General features: G+C 45.3%; 1 protein-coding gene across 2 annotated transcripts in view; it reads right to left on the minus strand.

The window, feature by feature from the left end:
• Abcc4 (ATP binding cassette subfamily C member 4) overlaps positions 1-15,672 on the minus strand; it is a 214,724-nt gene that overhangs the window by 14,208 nt on the left and 184,844 nt on the right. For both annotated transcript variants that reach the window (XM_027393942.2, XM_027393941.2), the window contains 3 exons: positions 14,772-14,861; positions 7,341-7,513; positions 6,646-6,751 (listed from right to left, as the gene is read on the minus strand). In XM_027393942.2, coding sequence (XP_027249743.1) covers positions 6,646-6,751; positions 7,341-7,513; positions 14,772-14,861 — 369 coding nt within the window. The remainder of the gene's footprint in view (positions 1-6,645; positions 6,752-7,340; positions 7,514-14,771; positions 14,862-15,672) is intronic.

Here is a 15,672-nt window from a genome sequence, read left to right on the forward strand (position 1 = left end):
ATGTCTATCCATGTGTATGTATGTCTGTCCATGTCTGTGTCCATATATGGCCCCCTCTCTCTCCATTGACATGCAGGTACCCATGGAGGTCAGAGATGCAGGCTCTCCTGAGAGCTGGAGTTACCAGTAGCTGTGAGCAACCCCAGCTGGTGCTAAGAAGCAAACTTGGGCCCTCTGGAAGGGTGTTTGCTGCTACCCACTGAGCCACATCTTCAGCCCCAGTCAGGACAGTTTTTAATTGGATGAAATTGTGAGAATTACTCATTTTGCTGGTAGAGACTGAGCTCAGAGTCTCTTTCATGAAAAGCACTCGCTGTAGTACAGAGAGATACATCCCTAGCTCTGGAACTTAGGAGCACTTGCAAGATAACACTTCAGAAGTGTAAGCCACAATAGAGTTCTTAGACAAGCTTTTGCTACGCATTATCACAGGACTAGGGTGTAGCTCAGCCTGGGTTCAGTTTCTAGTCACACACACACACACACACACACACACACACACACACACACAGTAGGTGACGGCTTGCCCTGATGTGTGTCATGTAGCAAAACTGTGGTCAATGAGACCAGTGACAAAACAGTGATGCCTGCACAGGACTGTTTTGTCTTGTTTTTGAAGGGCAGAATTAGGCCTGGAGCGAAGGGCTGGTGGTCAATGGCACGAGCTGCTTTGGACTCTAGTTTAATTCTCAGCACCCACATGGCCGCTCACAACCGTCTGTAACTCCAGCTGAGTTGGATCCACTCCCCTCTTCTGGCCTCCACAGGCACCAGGAGAACATGTGGCACACAGACACTCATGCAGGCAAAACATCCATACACATAAAGTTAGTAGATAAATAAATCACAAACAAATAAAAACGGGGTCTCCTCTAGCCCAGGGTGGCTCCACACCTTGGACTTGTAGTCGCAATGTCCTTCTGTCCTTATCTCTCCTGTGCTGGGATTACGTGTGAGCCATCACAGCTGGTCTGTGTGGTTTGGGAGAGGGGTGTCAAACCCAGAGCTTGGTGCGTGCCGGGCGACAACTCGGACAACTGAGCTACATTCTCAGTCTCGATCTTTGTACTTGAGAAGTAAAATAAAAGCAGGCTTGACTGCTTATTACACCATCACCTTTAGCTCCCCACACACGAGACAAGTAAGTTAGCAGCCCCTTTTACCCGCCAATCCCACAACAGCGCCATTTGAGGAATGGAGACTTGCAGATGAACAAGATGGTTAGCCATGGTGCTCTGAATCTGAGGTGACTTGGCCCTGGCGGGAGGCAGGCAGCACTGGGATTCAAGGCCCCTCTACTTTTTATCATAATACACTTATTATCAGATGAAAAAAAAAGCAAAAAGAAAGTAAAACAATTACATTCCTAAGATACCTTTTCATTCGCATAATATAACTTTACCTGATTTAAAAATATACATACACCTTTTAGCAGGAGCATGTCATCTGCCCACTGTCGATGGCAATTTTATCATATTGAGACATTAGGTTCTATCCCATGTGCCTGACATATAGTCCCCAGTGAAGAAAACCAACTTTTATTCCAATTTAATTTTCAGGATTAATAAACAATGAGTAACGTACAGCCGAAAACTCATGGAAGACATTTTAGGTGACCTTAAATCTGTGTATTCACTCTGCACATTTTTATCACACACTTGCTGGTCAGTTAGTCTGGAACGGGAGAAGACAGACCTCCAGCCCACCTTCACACAGCCCGTTCTAAAAAACAGGCAAAAAGAATATTCAAGCAACCATCTCCAAAGATAAAAAACAAAACAAAACAACAACAAAAAACCACACACACACACACACACACACACACACACACACACACACACAGAGAGAGAGAGAGAGAGAGAGAGAGAGAGAGAGAGAGAGAGAGAGAGAGAGAGAGAGAGAGAGAGCGCAAGACAAGGAGGCAGGAGCCAATAGCACCAGGCTCTCCGGGGAGAATCTTAAAGAGGACAGCACTGAGGAGTGCCCTGGACCAGCAAACGGATTCGAACCCACAACATGAGCACTGCCTGAGATGCACTGCCACCCATCCCAAGGCAAGCTTGTCAGATTTCTCTAGTCCACTGGGGTGTCACCAAAGGCTGGCACTGCCACCAGCACCCAGTTCTCAATGCACAGGGGCTGAAAACCGAACTGTTAGGGCCACGAATCTCAGGGCACAACCAGGCCACATGCAGCGGTGGGGACTGTGAGAGGACAAGATGAGGAAGAGGGTAGCAAGCGAGCGTTGGGAGCATTGGGAGCGGATGCAGCTGGACAGCGGGCTCAAAGGGTGGGAGAGAAGGCCTCGGAGGCTCACGAGCTTCAGATGGCCAGCTTGTGGGCGAGACCGCTCAAAAGGAAGGGGGTGAAGACTCAAGGCGCTGGCTCTGTTAAATTCTGGGAAGGAGAAAGACTAAGGGCTAGGCAGCTGGTCTAGGGTCAGGCTGGGATGCACATGGGCCTGGGAAGTCAGGAACAGAACTTCATATACTTTATATATTCAGCCGCTGTATGTACAGTGCGATCAAGTGGTCTAGATTTTCCAGAATAAACAAACACAAAGCCTCTCTAAATGTTTTCTCTGAATAGAAAAAAAAAAAAAAGTGAAGTCTCCATTTTTGTCTTCACGTGTTTTATAAGAACAGGATCCTGACCTGTTCTGCTTAGACACCCCCCACCCCGCTTCCTGGACCCACATAAACCGTAAAGCCAATCACACATTAATGCTTATGCGACAGCCTTGCCCCAAACCTAGATCTCTCCAGGAACGACCTCAAATTGCTCACTGCTGTCTAGCAGGTTAAGGACAAATCTATTATATTGGATGAGTCAGCCAGTTACATAAGCTTAGCAGAGACGAGTTTATCAGACCTACATCTCTGCAGAGTCCAGGCAGTTGTCCCAGATGTGAAAACTAGATGGACCCATTTCAAAATCGTTTAATCCACTTTATCCATAGGGCGTAGCCACTCCTTCCAGCGTTAAAGAAAGGAGAAAAATTGCAATTATAAAATACAGGTCTCTCCCATGCAAAACACTGTAAGGTAGTAAATCAAACTGCTTTATAAAATGATGACTTTTCTATTCTGCAAAATCAGGAAGTAAATCTCAGTCTTCACAACTGGCCTCCATTTCTTACATTTCTTCATCTGGAATTTGAGCTTCCATGTTAGCTGTGTGTGCCTGGGAAATCTGACTTGAAACCATAAGCATATTTTTTGAAGGAACACCTTACATTTGTTTGTTTGTTTCCTTTCTTGCCTTTCTCAACACCCTAATTTTGACCAGCTAGGCTTACCAAAGAAAAGTTCCACAAAGGCAAAACACAGAACTGATTAAGAGTCCAGTTGGCCCTGTGTTGTCTGCTTTTCCCAGCGGGGTGTGTAACTATAGCTACTAGTTATTATATCTGGGAAAACAACTTAGGAGAAAGGTAAAGAGCATAAGGCCGCAGTGTGGCCTGTCAACAAGGAGCCACAACCCGAGTCTCTGCGCCAGCGGTTCTCTATAATTTAGTTCCCCGAGAATGCCCTGCTTGCTGTCAGAGACGGTGCCTGACACAGGAAGTGGTAGTAGCTGTGGACCCTTCAAGCATCTCTCCATCTTACTACAAGGAGAGCCCCAGAGCTGTGTGCAGGCCCTGGAAAGGAACACTGCCACTGGTTGAAAGAAAATCGGGTGTCAGGTACTCAGTTAACCCTAAAAAGCCGAGAGGGAGAAAGCCGCATTGACGTGGAGATAGTGTTGAGAATGGGAGAGAGGATTTCTAATTTGTCAGCCTCTGCATTGTTTTGTGGCAGCTGAGCAAATGAGTGCGATTAAATTAGCTGCCATAAAGACTACAGCGTGTTCAATAAAGTTAAAGCCAAAAGAACATCTTCATAAAACAGAATTCTAAGCCTAACACATTAACGGTGCTTAATGAACCAAAACTGGTTAAAAATCCCTTTGGAGAGCCAACATGTAAACTCAGTCATTAATTAGGTCACAGCTGTTTCCCAACAAGCCTTTCGCTTGATTGTACAGTACACACAACCATACCCTTCCACCTTTGTGTAGTCACCGAAGCAATGGGATGCAATTACTGCACGTTAAGCACTTGTAATCACACACCTTATGGTGACACGCTGTTGCTTAGGGCCTTCACGGGCGTCACTTCCACGGCCACTCCCCCAGCCTGGCCCCTGCCCTCTGGTGCATTAGGCTTGGCAATGGATTGACATGTTGTGATGGTTTGAACCAGAATGGCCCCCCTAGACTCATATGTTTGAATGCTGGGTCTCTTGTTAGCAGAACTGTTTGGGAAGGATTAGGAGGTGTGGCCTTGTTTGGGTGAGATGCGTTACTGGGGGGATGTGGAAGGGAGGCTTTGGGGTTTCAAAGGCTTATACCAGGCCCAGTCTGTCCCCTGCTCTCCCTGCATGCAAATGAGATCGTAATGCTCTCAGCTATTGCTCCAGAACCACGCCTGTCTGCCTGCTTCCCACCATGGTGTTCATGGACTAGACCTCTAAAACTGTCTTGGTCATGGTGTATCTTCACAGTAACTAAGACACATGAGTGTGCTTTAATGTTTTAGAATAACAGAACAGGAAGCGTGTTTTCCAGATAAGGAGCAAAAACTGCTTCAAACTTTGACTGGGGTGGTGCTAACTGGGAATCAGTAGAACCTTTACGAGGTGGATGCTACTGTGTGTGGGGGGGTGCTGGACATTGCGTGTGTGCTGGTGAAGGGAACCGTGGGGTCTTGGCTTCTTCCTTTGCTTTTCTGCTGCACCCTGGTCGTGGGTAAAGAGCTCTGCTTGGCTGCACATCCCCTACGAGGCACCACTTTACCACAGAGCCAGATCATCAGACTGAAAGTCCCAAATATTTTATTTTAGAAAATATCTTCAGTATTTTGTTACAGTAACAGAAAGCTGGCAGAGGCACTGGCATTCTACTGAATTGAGAGTTGAGGCATGATCAGACTAAGACAGAAGTTACAACCTGGATGAACATATCGGAATCCAAGACCCCACTTTTGTAAGTACAGGCTGCCTGAGTTCTTACAAGAGAAAGTGCTCAGATGACAACACCTCCATCTCCTGGTGGATTTCCTCTGATGATGCTTTTGAGCCTGTGGTCATTGAACTCTACCTTGAAGACTTGCCCATCTTGGAGTTTTGAGTTATCAGGGGCAATGCCAAGGGAAATGCATGGTGACACGCTCAAGGAGACCCCTCTTCCAAGTCTCCTTCTCCCTGGGTCTCATGGGTGCATCTCAGAGCTCAGGTTTTCCTCTTGAAAACCAACACAGACTCCTCTCTCCTCTCAAGTCATATTTCATTTGTGCAGTTTCTCCCAAACACATTCCCTTCTCTCTTCACTGCTAGCATCTCAGTCTAAGCTGCCAACATTCAGGAGGAGAATAGCACACAATTGTCACAAAGACGGCAAACACACACTGACGGACAAAGAGAACATCACTGTGGCTTCATCCATAGCAGGGGATGAGCTAAGAAGGGAGGGGAGAACTAGATTATAACCTGCTGTGTCAAAGCAAGCTAAGGATTTAGCCATAGATAATGAGAGAAAAAACAGGCTCTGAAGATTTGCCGGGAGACACTAGTAAGCAAAAACATTAAACATTGTTGACAACGGCAACAAAGCTGATTAGTGAAGGGGTATGTATGAACGAGATGTTCACACCTGTGGGTCAAATAGTGACTGAGGAGATTTAGAAGTGACCAGCTGACATTTCTGCAAGATTTTGTCCTTCCCTGATGGTGGTAGGTAAACTGCATGAAACAGCAATTTATGTGCCAAGGATCTACCGGTCAAGCGTGGTGCTGGGTTGTGTAAGCAGGCTGAGGAAGCCATGCCATGGAGAACAAGCCAGGAAGTGCCAGTCCTCCATGGCCTCTGCTTCCGTTTCAGCCTCAGCTTTCTGCCCTGGGTTTTCCCCCATGATGAACTACAAAGTGTAAGATGAAATAAACCCTTTATTCCCATGTTGCTTTTGGTCATGGTGTTTATTAGAGTAATAGAAAGCAAACTCTTACACCCTCCCCCCCAAATAATCACACTAGTGATTTTTTTTCAGCCTTCCCATTTCTCTACATATGGGTGCTGGGAACTGAGGTTAGCTTACTATGGAACAAAAAGTAACCAGCACGGTGCTCATAACTACTGAGCCATTCCTCCAGCCCCAGAAAGATTAGTTTTTGATCAAGGGAAACCAAAACAAGGTGACATGCACAAAATGACACTGTCCTACCACCCTGGAGTATGAAACTATCATAATTCATTGCTTATGTTTGACACATTCTCATTGGGGCAAAATTCATCTTAAAATGGACCTGCAAATACACCAAAGCATACAAGTATACAAAGGAGTACTCCAGGGTAGACTGTGTATAAACACCAGGCATAGAGGTACACAAAGGAGTACACCAGGGTAGACAGTCTGGTAGCCCTGCGTGTACACTTAAACACTTGAAGTACTGTTGGAAATAAGAGAAAAACCAACCATGGATTAACTTGCTGGGGGTTCCTGTCAGCTTGTTCAAGGAAGGAAAGTCAGAGCACACATGGCTGCTCCTAGGGAGGACTCTAAGGAGGCCACTGGGGAGGACTCTATGGCGGCCACTGGGGAGGACTCACCATTATCTTGTCACTGTCAATGATGGTGTTCAGTCTGTGAGCAATGGTGAGCACTGTACACTGGGCGAACTTCTCCCGGATCTTTTGTTGTATTAACTCATCAGTTCTGGAATCAGCAAAGAGGAGAAAAGACTTAAAAGTTCACATGGTCCTTAACCATGTTTTTTACATTCCTTTATTGTTATTATTATTAACTATTATTATATTTAAGTTTTAGACGGCTCAGGCTGGCTTTGAACTCACTACGTCACTCAGGTGGCTTTGAAACCCAGAGCCTTCGTAAAGCTTCCATGTGCTAGGATTACAGGCACGCACAGCCACACCGTCCCTTCTTTTAAAAAAACCTAAAATCTAAAAAGTCAGCTTAGAAAGAATGCAAATGATTTCCTCTCCGAATTGTTTGAAACAGAGCTGGCACTGAGGGCTCTGATTTACTCGGAAGGCCTGAACACAAGCTGAGCACTGCTCTCTGGAATGCTCCGAATCTAAAGTGGTGTGGATCCTGTATTCTGGCAAAGTTGCTTGCACATGATCAGGTATGCATAGGCAGGAGACAATTTTATAAGTATATAGGGAATTCTGTGCTTGAAACCTTAGTGCATCACACACCCAGCACATTCCAGAGTGTCATTAAGTCCTTCCCCGGGGCCATATTTAGAGTTCAGCCTCTCAACGCATCCACTTGAGCTCTGTACCTTGGGTCCACGTTTGCTGTTGCCTCGTCAATGATCAATATCCGGTTTTTCTTGAGAATCGCCCTCGCAAGGCACACTAATTGTCTTTGTCCAACACTAAAATTGGATCCGGATTCTGCTAACTCAGTATCCATTTTACCAGGGAGGTCTTCAATGGCCTCTTTAAGTTGTACCTACAGACGTAGAGAGAAGAATGCACTTTCATAAATTAAACTATTGAACAGATCTCTTCAACCCCAGGACTCTGAAGAACTTGTTCACAGATGTCTCATGATGCTGACAGCCACCACTGATGTTCATCGTCTGTTGGTCCTGCATCGTGAGTTAGCACTGGTGGTACATGTAAAATGACTCCCAAGGTAAAACACAGCAAGTCAGAGAATGTGCCTTTTCAGAGATTTAACTTTATTTTCAAATTGCATGTGTGTGTGTGTGTGTGTGTGTGTGTGTGTGTGTGTGTGTCTGTGTGTGTGTGTGTGTCTGTGTGTCCCCGTGTGTGTCTGCATCTGTGACTGTGTGTGTACAGTTATGTGTATGTGAACACAGGTCCCGTGGGGGCCTGAAGAGAGCGTCAGATCCCCTGGAGCTGTAGTTAGTGGTGATTGTGAGCTGCCCGCTGTGGAGAAGAGCCTGGGGTCTCTGCAACACAGCAAGTGCTCTCAACTAATGAGTCATCTCTACAAGCCTGAGAACGTCCCTTCTTACTGGTTGGTTAGTTCAGAGAAAGCTGCAGAAGTTTACAGAGACAAAATCAGGGCAGAGCAGTGATTGAACAGGTTAATATAATGAGTCAGCGGAACACTAAAACCCTGATCACTGTGAAGACCCAACTCTACAGATGTGTCAAAATCGTTAAGCCACACTTCTACAGGGACCACTTCCTGTTACGTAAATTAGACCTCAGTGAAATTGGTGCATTTTAGAGCCACCTGCCCTGTCACCCTAACTTCCTTCCCGACACATGACACCCACCAAGAACCTTTCTCCAGAAATCATGGAAGTCTCTCAGGAACTAAGCTCTTCTCATGCAGGAGATGTACTTTTGAAAAGGCAAAACAGGATCACTATGGCCAAGTTCCCCAAGAGACGTTCTGCATAGGAGCTATTATAGGAAGCACAGCCCTCTAAGAAATTATACTGGAGGTAGCCTACGATTTTGGAACATTTTAATTAACCAGAAAAGTCTTAAGAAGCTCACACAGGTGGGAACTACTTCTTCAATATCAGGAACTCTGGAGCGTGTTCCTTCCCAAGTTCAATCTCTGATCACAAAAGCTACCAAGGGCATTTACTTCAGTCTTATGGATGTTCTACTGTGAACGACAAACCATAACCTACCATCTTATTGTCCCGTCTATGATATACTTCTAGTTACCTATCTTTGAAACACTTGTCTAGTAAGACATCATACTACATCATTGGGTTGTAGTTCAGTCCTGTGAATATTTGCTCTGAAGAAATTTTATAGAACAAAGGCCAAACCTGGGCTATCCCTGTGAGCTTCAGAACAAAGGGTCAGTCAACTTCATTGAGAGCTACAATCAGTGGGCTCTAGGGCTCGAACTCAGGTCTTCATGCTTGCAAGGCAAGTCCCTTGTCAACTGAGCTATCTCCCTAGCCCAGATTTTAAACCTGTAAAATGAAAACTGTAAACCTTTGAAGCCTGGGTTTAAGTTCCACCTGGCTCTGCCAATGACAAATTCCTGACTTTTCCTGTCTCAGCTTTCTCGCCTGCAAATGAAACACAATGTTATCATAACTAAGATGTCTATCTCCAAACGCCGTTTGCTGGGATATAAAATGAGTCAGTGCATGTAAGTATTTACAGCAGTGCTTGCTACAAAGAGATCAATCGGCGTTACCTCTTACTAATAGCGACGTCATCTGGCTCTCTTCGTGTTCTGCTTTTTATTGCATTTATTAATCTTCGTTTTGTATGCATAACCATTTACTTATGTCCTAACCTCTCCACGAGAATCTCAGCTCCAAGTGGGAGTGTTTTGTCTATCTGGATGATTACTGTAATAGCTTAAGAATCCACAATGCCTACATAATAAAGCTCTCAATAAGTAACTGTTCAAATACGTGACGGAAGCCACAAGTATGTTTCACCCATATCTGTTTCTACACGTTAGAAAATAAATTCATATGACTATATACTTTACATATAATACAATCACATTAAATGGCATTGTAAAAGAAACACATGGCTTGTAAAAATTAATTGGCCCCAGAATATCATAATAGTCATACTTGAAGTATGAAAGACACTTAAAAATTCAGGAAAAATAATCCAACTATACTCTAAACTATTTACTTCAGCACAGAACACTTCAGATTATATTTTAAGTTTGGACAAACAGTAAAATACAACAAAACAGATAATACTTGTAAATTCCCTGAAGCTATCATTACAAATATTTTCCCTACTATGTGCTCCCAATGGAAGACATGCCAGAGTCCTCTGCAGATTGACAGGGGTGTTGGACTCTGTTTCTACTTTCCCTGAAACTGACTGTGGTGATGTGAAGGAGAAATGTCACTTTCAGGCTCGTGTATTGGTACACTTGGGTCCCCATCAGTGTCCCTGCTTAGGGAGGCCATAAAACCTTTAGGAGGTGCAGTCTTGGTGGAGGAGGTCACTGGGGGTGGGCTTTGAGGGCGTATAGCCTCACCCCACTTCCTGTTCTTTCTCTCTGCTTCCTTCCTGCGTGTGGATGAAAATGTGATCCTGCTGTCTGCTGCACACCTGCACTGGTGTGAGAAAGTCTATCCCTCTGGAACAGTGAACTGAAATGAGCCCTCTCTTCTCCAAAATGCATCTCACCCAGGGGTTTGATCACAGCAACAGAAAAGAAACCGACACACTCACTGAGTTTACATCAAGAAAGGCTGTTGTGCTGCAGAGAGCTAGAAAGGCCATCACTGAATGAAGTCACGAGAAAATGGAGCCCATTCCACTTCCTGATGGGTGCTCACTGGCGCTCAGATGCCTGTACACAGAGACACACCGCATCCTAACAGACGCCATCCATGGGGAACCTAACTAAATGAGTGTCACACCCACTGACACACACCATTCTGCACAGTCTGCTCCCGGTGTCCATGTTGACTTACACCAGAAATAACAAGTGGTCGATTCACTGTCAGTCTTAAGTGCTGTGATCAAGTGGCGGGCCCCATCTTTAGTTACCGCTTCTGTCTTTTTATAGAGAGCTGCCACTGCTTCCCGGATGCTCTGGCACGTGCTAAGAGTAGCAATATTTGTTATTAGCTTACTATTTGGAGGCAACTTTCATATATTCAAAAAGATAAAAAAAAAAACAAAATGAACAATATTCACCGGACAGTCTCTCTTCTGAATGCCAAACCTATTTTTTTTTGTTGTTTTGTTTTGGTCTCTGATATTAGCAAGAACTGGAGGACTTTTCTTTCTACTTGAAGTTGTTAAAAACAGACTGGCAGTGCTGTCCGAAGGACACTCAAATGAACCCCATGGCTTGGGTCCCCATTGCATTATCATCATTAATAAAAGGATGAGATGCTTGGGTTGGCCCCTCTTTCTTCTCTCTCTCTCTTTCTGTTTTCTTACACAGGTTATCATTAACTCCGTAGCCCCACAGTCAAGTTTTAGTTTACTTTAAAAAGATCAGGCAAGGCCATCAGTTTTCTATCATTCATGACAGCAGAATTTGCTCTGGTTTAGATATGATGTAAAGAAAACACCATAGAGACAACAGAGAGAATGCAATAGAGAGACCCAGGGAACCTGCCTGACCCTGAGCATGGCCGAATGGCTTCCAGGGCACCTCCCCAGGTAAACACACAGCATCAGCTTCTGATTCCGAGGGGGAGTGGTGCCCACTGTCATCCCAGACGGGGACTTCCTGACCTGTCAGAAGGACACACTCCACACACTCGTGGTCACACAACTCCAACTGCTGCCAGGAAAACATGACCGCACTTCATCTTCTAAGAACACTTGGACTTCTCACCATCCAGAAGAAAAGAGAATCTGAACGCATTACAGGAAGTTGAAATTTTCAGAAAAGAAGTAATTAAAAAAGAGAAAGAGAGACGGGGAAACAAGACAAAACAAAACAAAAGCCTCCAAAGACTCACTTGCTGTTTGATGACCCCCACACAAGCAATGAGAATAGCGTGGTGACAAGATTTCTCAGGTCACATGACTCAGAATACATGTGTAACAGGGGGATGGCTCAGTCAGTCAAGGGCCTGCTTAAAGCACGAGGACCTGTCATTGAGTTCCCAGCCCACATACAAAAGCAAGGGGTGTAGTGGGACGGGCCTATAATCATGGCTCTGTGGAAGGGGAGACAGGAGGACCCCGGGGTCCTGCTGGTCAGTGACTCAGCCTAATTGGTTCGCCCCAGATTCAGTGAGAGACTCTCTCAGAAAATAAGGCAGTTAGTGAGTGAGAAAGTCATCTTTACAGAGTTAACCTTTGGCCTCCACAACAATGTACACACAAGTGCATTGGCATTCTCCCATAACACAGAGCAACACCACACACACACACACACACACACACACACACACACACACACACACACACACACACACACACACACACACCACACACACACACACACACACACACACACACACACACTACACACACACACACACACACACACACACACACACACACACACACACACTACACACACACACACACACACACACACACACACACACACACACACACACACACATACACACACACACACACACACACACACACACACACACACACACACACACACACACACACACACACACACACACACACACACACACACACACACATACACACACACACACACACACACACACACACACACACACACACACACACACACACACACACACACACACACACACACACACACACACACACACACACACACACACACACACACATACACACACACACACACACACACACCACACACACACACACACACACACACACACACACACACACACACACACACACACACACACACACACACACACACACACACACACACACACACACACACACACACACACACACACACACACACACACACACACACACACACACACACACACACACACACACACACACACACACACACACCACACACACATCACACACACACATCACACCACACACAGACACACACACATATATCACACACAAACACACCACACACACACACACACACACACACACACACACACACACACACACACGAGGAGGCAGCAGGAATTATTGATTTTAACTTTTAGAAAATACCCAACTCTGCTGTCTGAAAGTATAGCTAAGGCAAAGCAGTGCTGGCAAAACCATGACAGGGTAATGCTGTGCTTCCACAAGGCACCACGATGCGTGAGGGAAACCCAGAAGCAGTGTGCAGACGCCCACTATGCTGGAACACAGGTCTGTCTGTGTCTTTTCTCATGTCTATTAACAGCAGCTTCCGGGGGAAGAAGCTACTAAAATTTCATTTGGTTTATAACAGATGAAAATAGGTGTAAGACAGCCAAGTTTGACGACGCCTTTGATTGGACTGGCTCTTGATTAACATCTCTTTGCTGCTCACAGAACAATGTGTTTCTAAAGTGATTTTACTATCTGAGAATCTCTGCAGAGAAATTTAAGCTCTGAAGTGAAGAGAGAAATTATTTACTAGTAATTCCTGTTTTCTCAGGGTGTGTCACGGTCTTGCTGCTGCTTTGTCCTGTCTTGTAACTGTCCTCTCCCTACGTCTTCTCTCTTAGCGTTCCCTACACCAAAGTCTCATGGACTCTCATTCAGCCAGAGGCCAGCCGCCATCCGAGACGGGGTTGGTGAAGTAGCCAGCCCAAGACAGGAGAACAGAATCCCCACAGTTGCTGGGGAGCAGGGGGTGTGCAGTGACTGGGTACTGAGCTGCCTTCAGAAGCAAGAATCACCGGCAGGAAGCTGTCAGGCCTCCAAACTGGTGAATGCTCACAGTCAGACCCCATCTAAGTTAAAGGATTCGGAGCTTACCTGAGAGGGCAGCAGGGACAAATGGGCTACCTCAAAATAACAACAGTGCTAATGACAGTGGGAAACTGATCCCTGAGGTTTGGGGTGTTTAAGAAATAAACCATGATTCTCCAAAATGAAGAGATCAGCCAGCCACTCTGTATTTATTAAATGCATATGTTTTAAACGTGAAAGACTGGACCAGGCCCTAGGAGGGATTACCGTCTAAGATACGATTTCTAGTATTAAGCGGCTTACAATTAATTTGCAGAACTAGTGTGAACTTGCAAAACAATTATCTCTAAACACATAACCCAGAAGCACCTTAATGGTCAAAATCCTTGCCTAGGAAGCGGTCCGCAGGGATGCACCACACAAATAATGAGAAAATCCTCCAAGATTAAAGGTATCAATACAGTAACTCAGCCAAGGCTCCAGGAGTCTGTTAGCTGCTCGCCCTGTGACGTCACAATGACAGGTTTGTCAATAAGTATCACTTTCATAGTATAATTTGCCCTTATAAACACTTTCTTTTGAGACTCCAAAGCACGGTGCAAGTATGATCTCATGTTTCTTTCAGTTAATAATAAAAACAAATGCCTCATTTTCCTAGATGCTCCCCAAAATAGGTCAGTGAGACAAATGGCTCTACAAGCAGACAGCCCATCTTCATCAGCTCAGCTGTGCCTACTTACAAGTGTCAATCATGATAGCCATTGGCGACAGTCCCCCAAAGAAGGAGGGAATGTGGGGGCATTGGACCCTCACATAAAGCTCTAGCCACTCCTTCTGTTCATCTGTATGCAATTCTGCCCTGACCGCACATGGCCTTGGGGGTTTCTGGGAAAAGCTAGACTACATCGGCTGGGGGAGGCTGATGGAGGGGGACTCCCGCTATAAAGCCACAGAGAAGCCAACATCCACATTGGAGGCAGACGGTCCAGAGTGGCTGACGTAGGGTCACCCATACTTCTGCCTGTAAAACCCTCATCCATGCTCTGTGAGTAAACCTAATAGAGCCACTGGCTCCCCAGGGGGATCTTTGGTGGAAATGAACTTTGTTTTGTTTGGGACCCTATGAGGTGCTGAGTGGGTAGACACTGTTTGTGTGTGTCTGCCCCCGGGGAGAATGCTCATAGTTAGTCCTTTAGGACATTTCGTCACTAGGAGAATTTGAGATCTGCAAAGGGCAAGTAAGATACTGTGGTGGCCGAGCCTGGTTTGGGAAAATTAAAATGTAACAGGAGGTACATATACTTTACACCCGTCCATATCACCAATACTCCCCAAATTGTCAAATAAAGGTACTTCAAGCAATAAGCTCCCCCACACAGCTCCCCTGGAATGCTCTGAACATATGCACGTACACAGATGCCAACGATGAGAGAAAATTGCATTGCAGAAGTTACCTCTTCTAAGGCGTTCCACAGCTCCTCATCCGTGTGCTCATTGAAGGGATCCAGGTTCTTCCGCATTGTTCCAGTGAACAGAACAGGTTCCTAGGAGCCCAAAAGAGTGAGTGGCACCACTGCATCTGACTTTCAGAACAGAATAGAAAGGCAAACAAAAGCTCCCAAATTCACTACAATCATTAATTCTAAGGTTCCACACATTTGTTTACAGGATGTCATCTCTATTATAATTTCCCATCATGCAAAATGTGATCTAAAATATCTTCCTAGAGCAAAAGAAAGCATGGCATCTTAGGAAGGAAGTGAGGGAAAGGGGAGTTCCTGTTGTTAAAAACAATTTCCTACAAATAAACACAGATATATTTATTTGAGTAACATGACATCAACCCAACTATAAAAATCACGGATCAATCCTGACACCACCACCGTCTGGCTTCTATAGCTAACTAATGTGGCTGTCTTGCTACTTTGATCTCCAGTGGCTTTAATAAGTCATAAACAATATATGGCCACACAGATAGGCTTCTGGAAGACAAGAAATAGCATGATTAGTTGAAGTTCGTGCTGGAGGTGGAAACCAGTCAGTATTTTCTCCTTTGATAAAGACTCTTCCTTCCGGGACTGAATCTCTGGGACACATTCTATTCTTTGGTCAAAGCGGATGTCAACTAATGGGGCCAGTGGCACCTGTATCACAGAAATGGCCTCTGATGTTGCATTAAAGTCCCCACATACCTTGTCGGTGGGTCAGGGCTGACTGTCTCATGGAACCTCATCATTAACTACAAGGGCAAGGCCACCTGAAACTTTGAAGCAAGAATGGTAACATTCTTGAATTGCTCTTGAATCACAAACTGCCTTCTCGATTTAAAGGAGCATCTTAAGAAGGCTGTGCGGA

This window comes from Cricetulus griseus (genome assembly GCF_003668045.3).
Source record: "Cricetulus griseus strain 17A/GY chromosome 1 unlocalized genomic scaffold, alternate assembly CriGri-PICRH-1.0 chr1_1, whole genome shotgun sequence".
Taxonomy (NCBI): domain Eukaryota; kingdom Metazoa; phylum Chordata; class Mammalia; order Rodentia; family Cricetidae; genus Cricetulus; species Cricetulus griseus.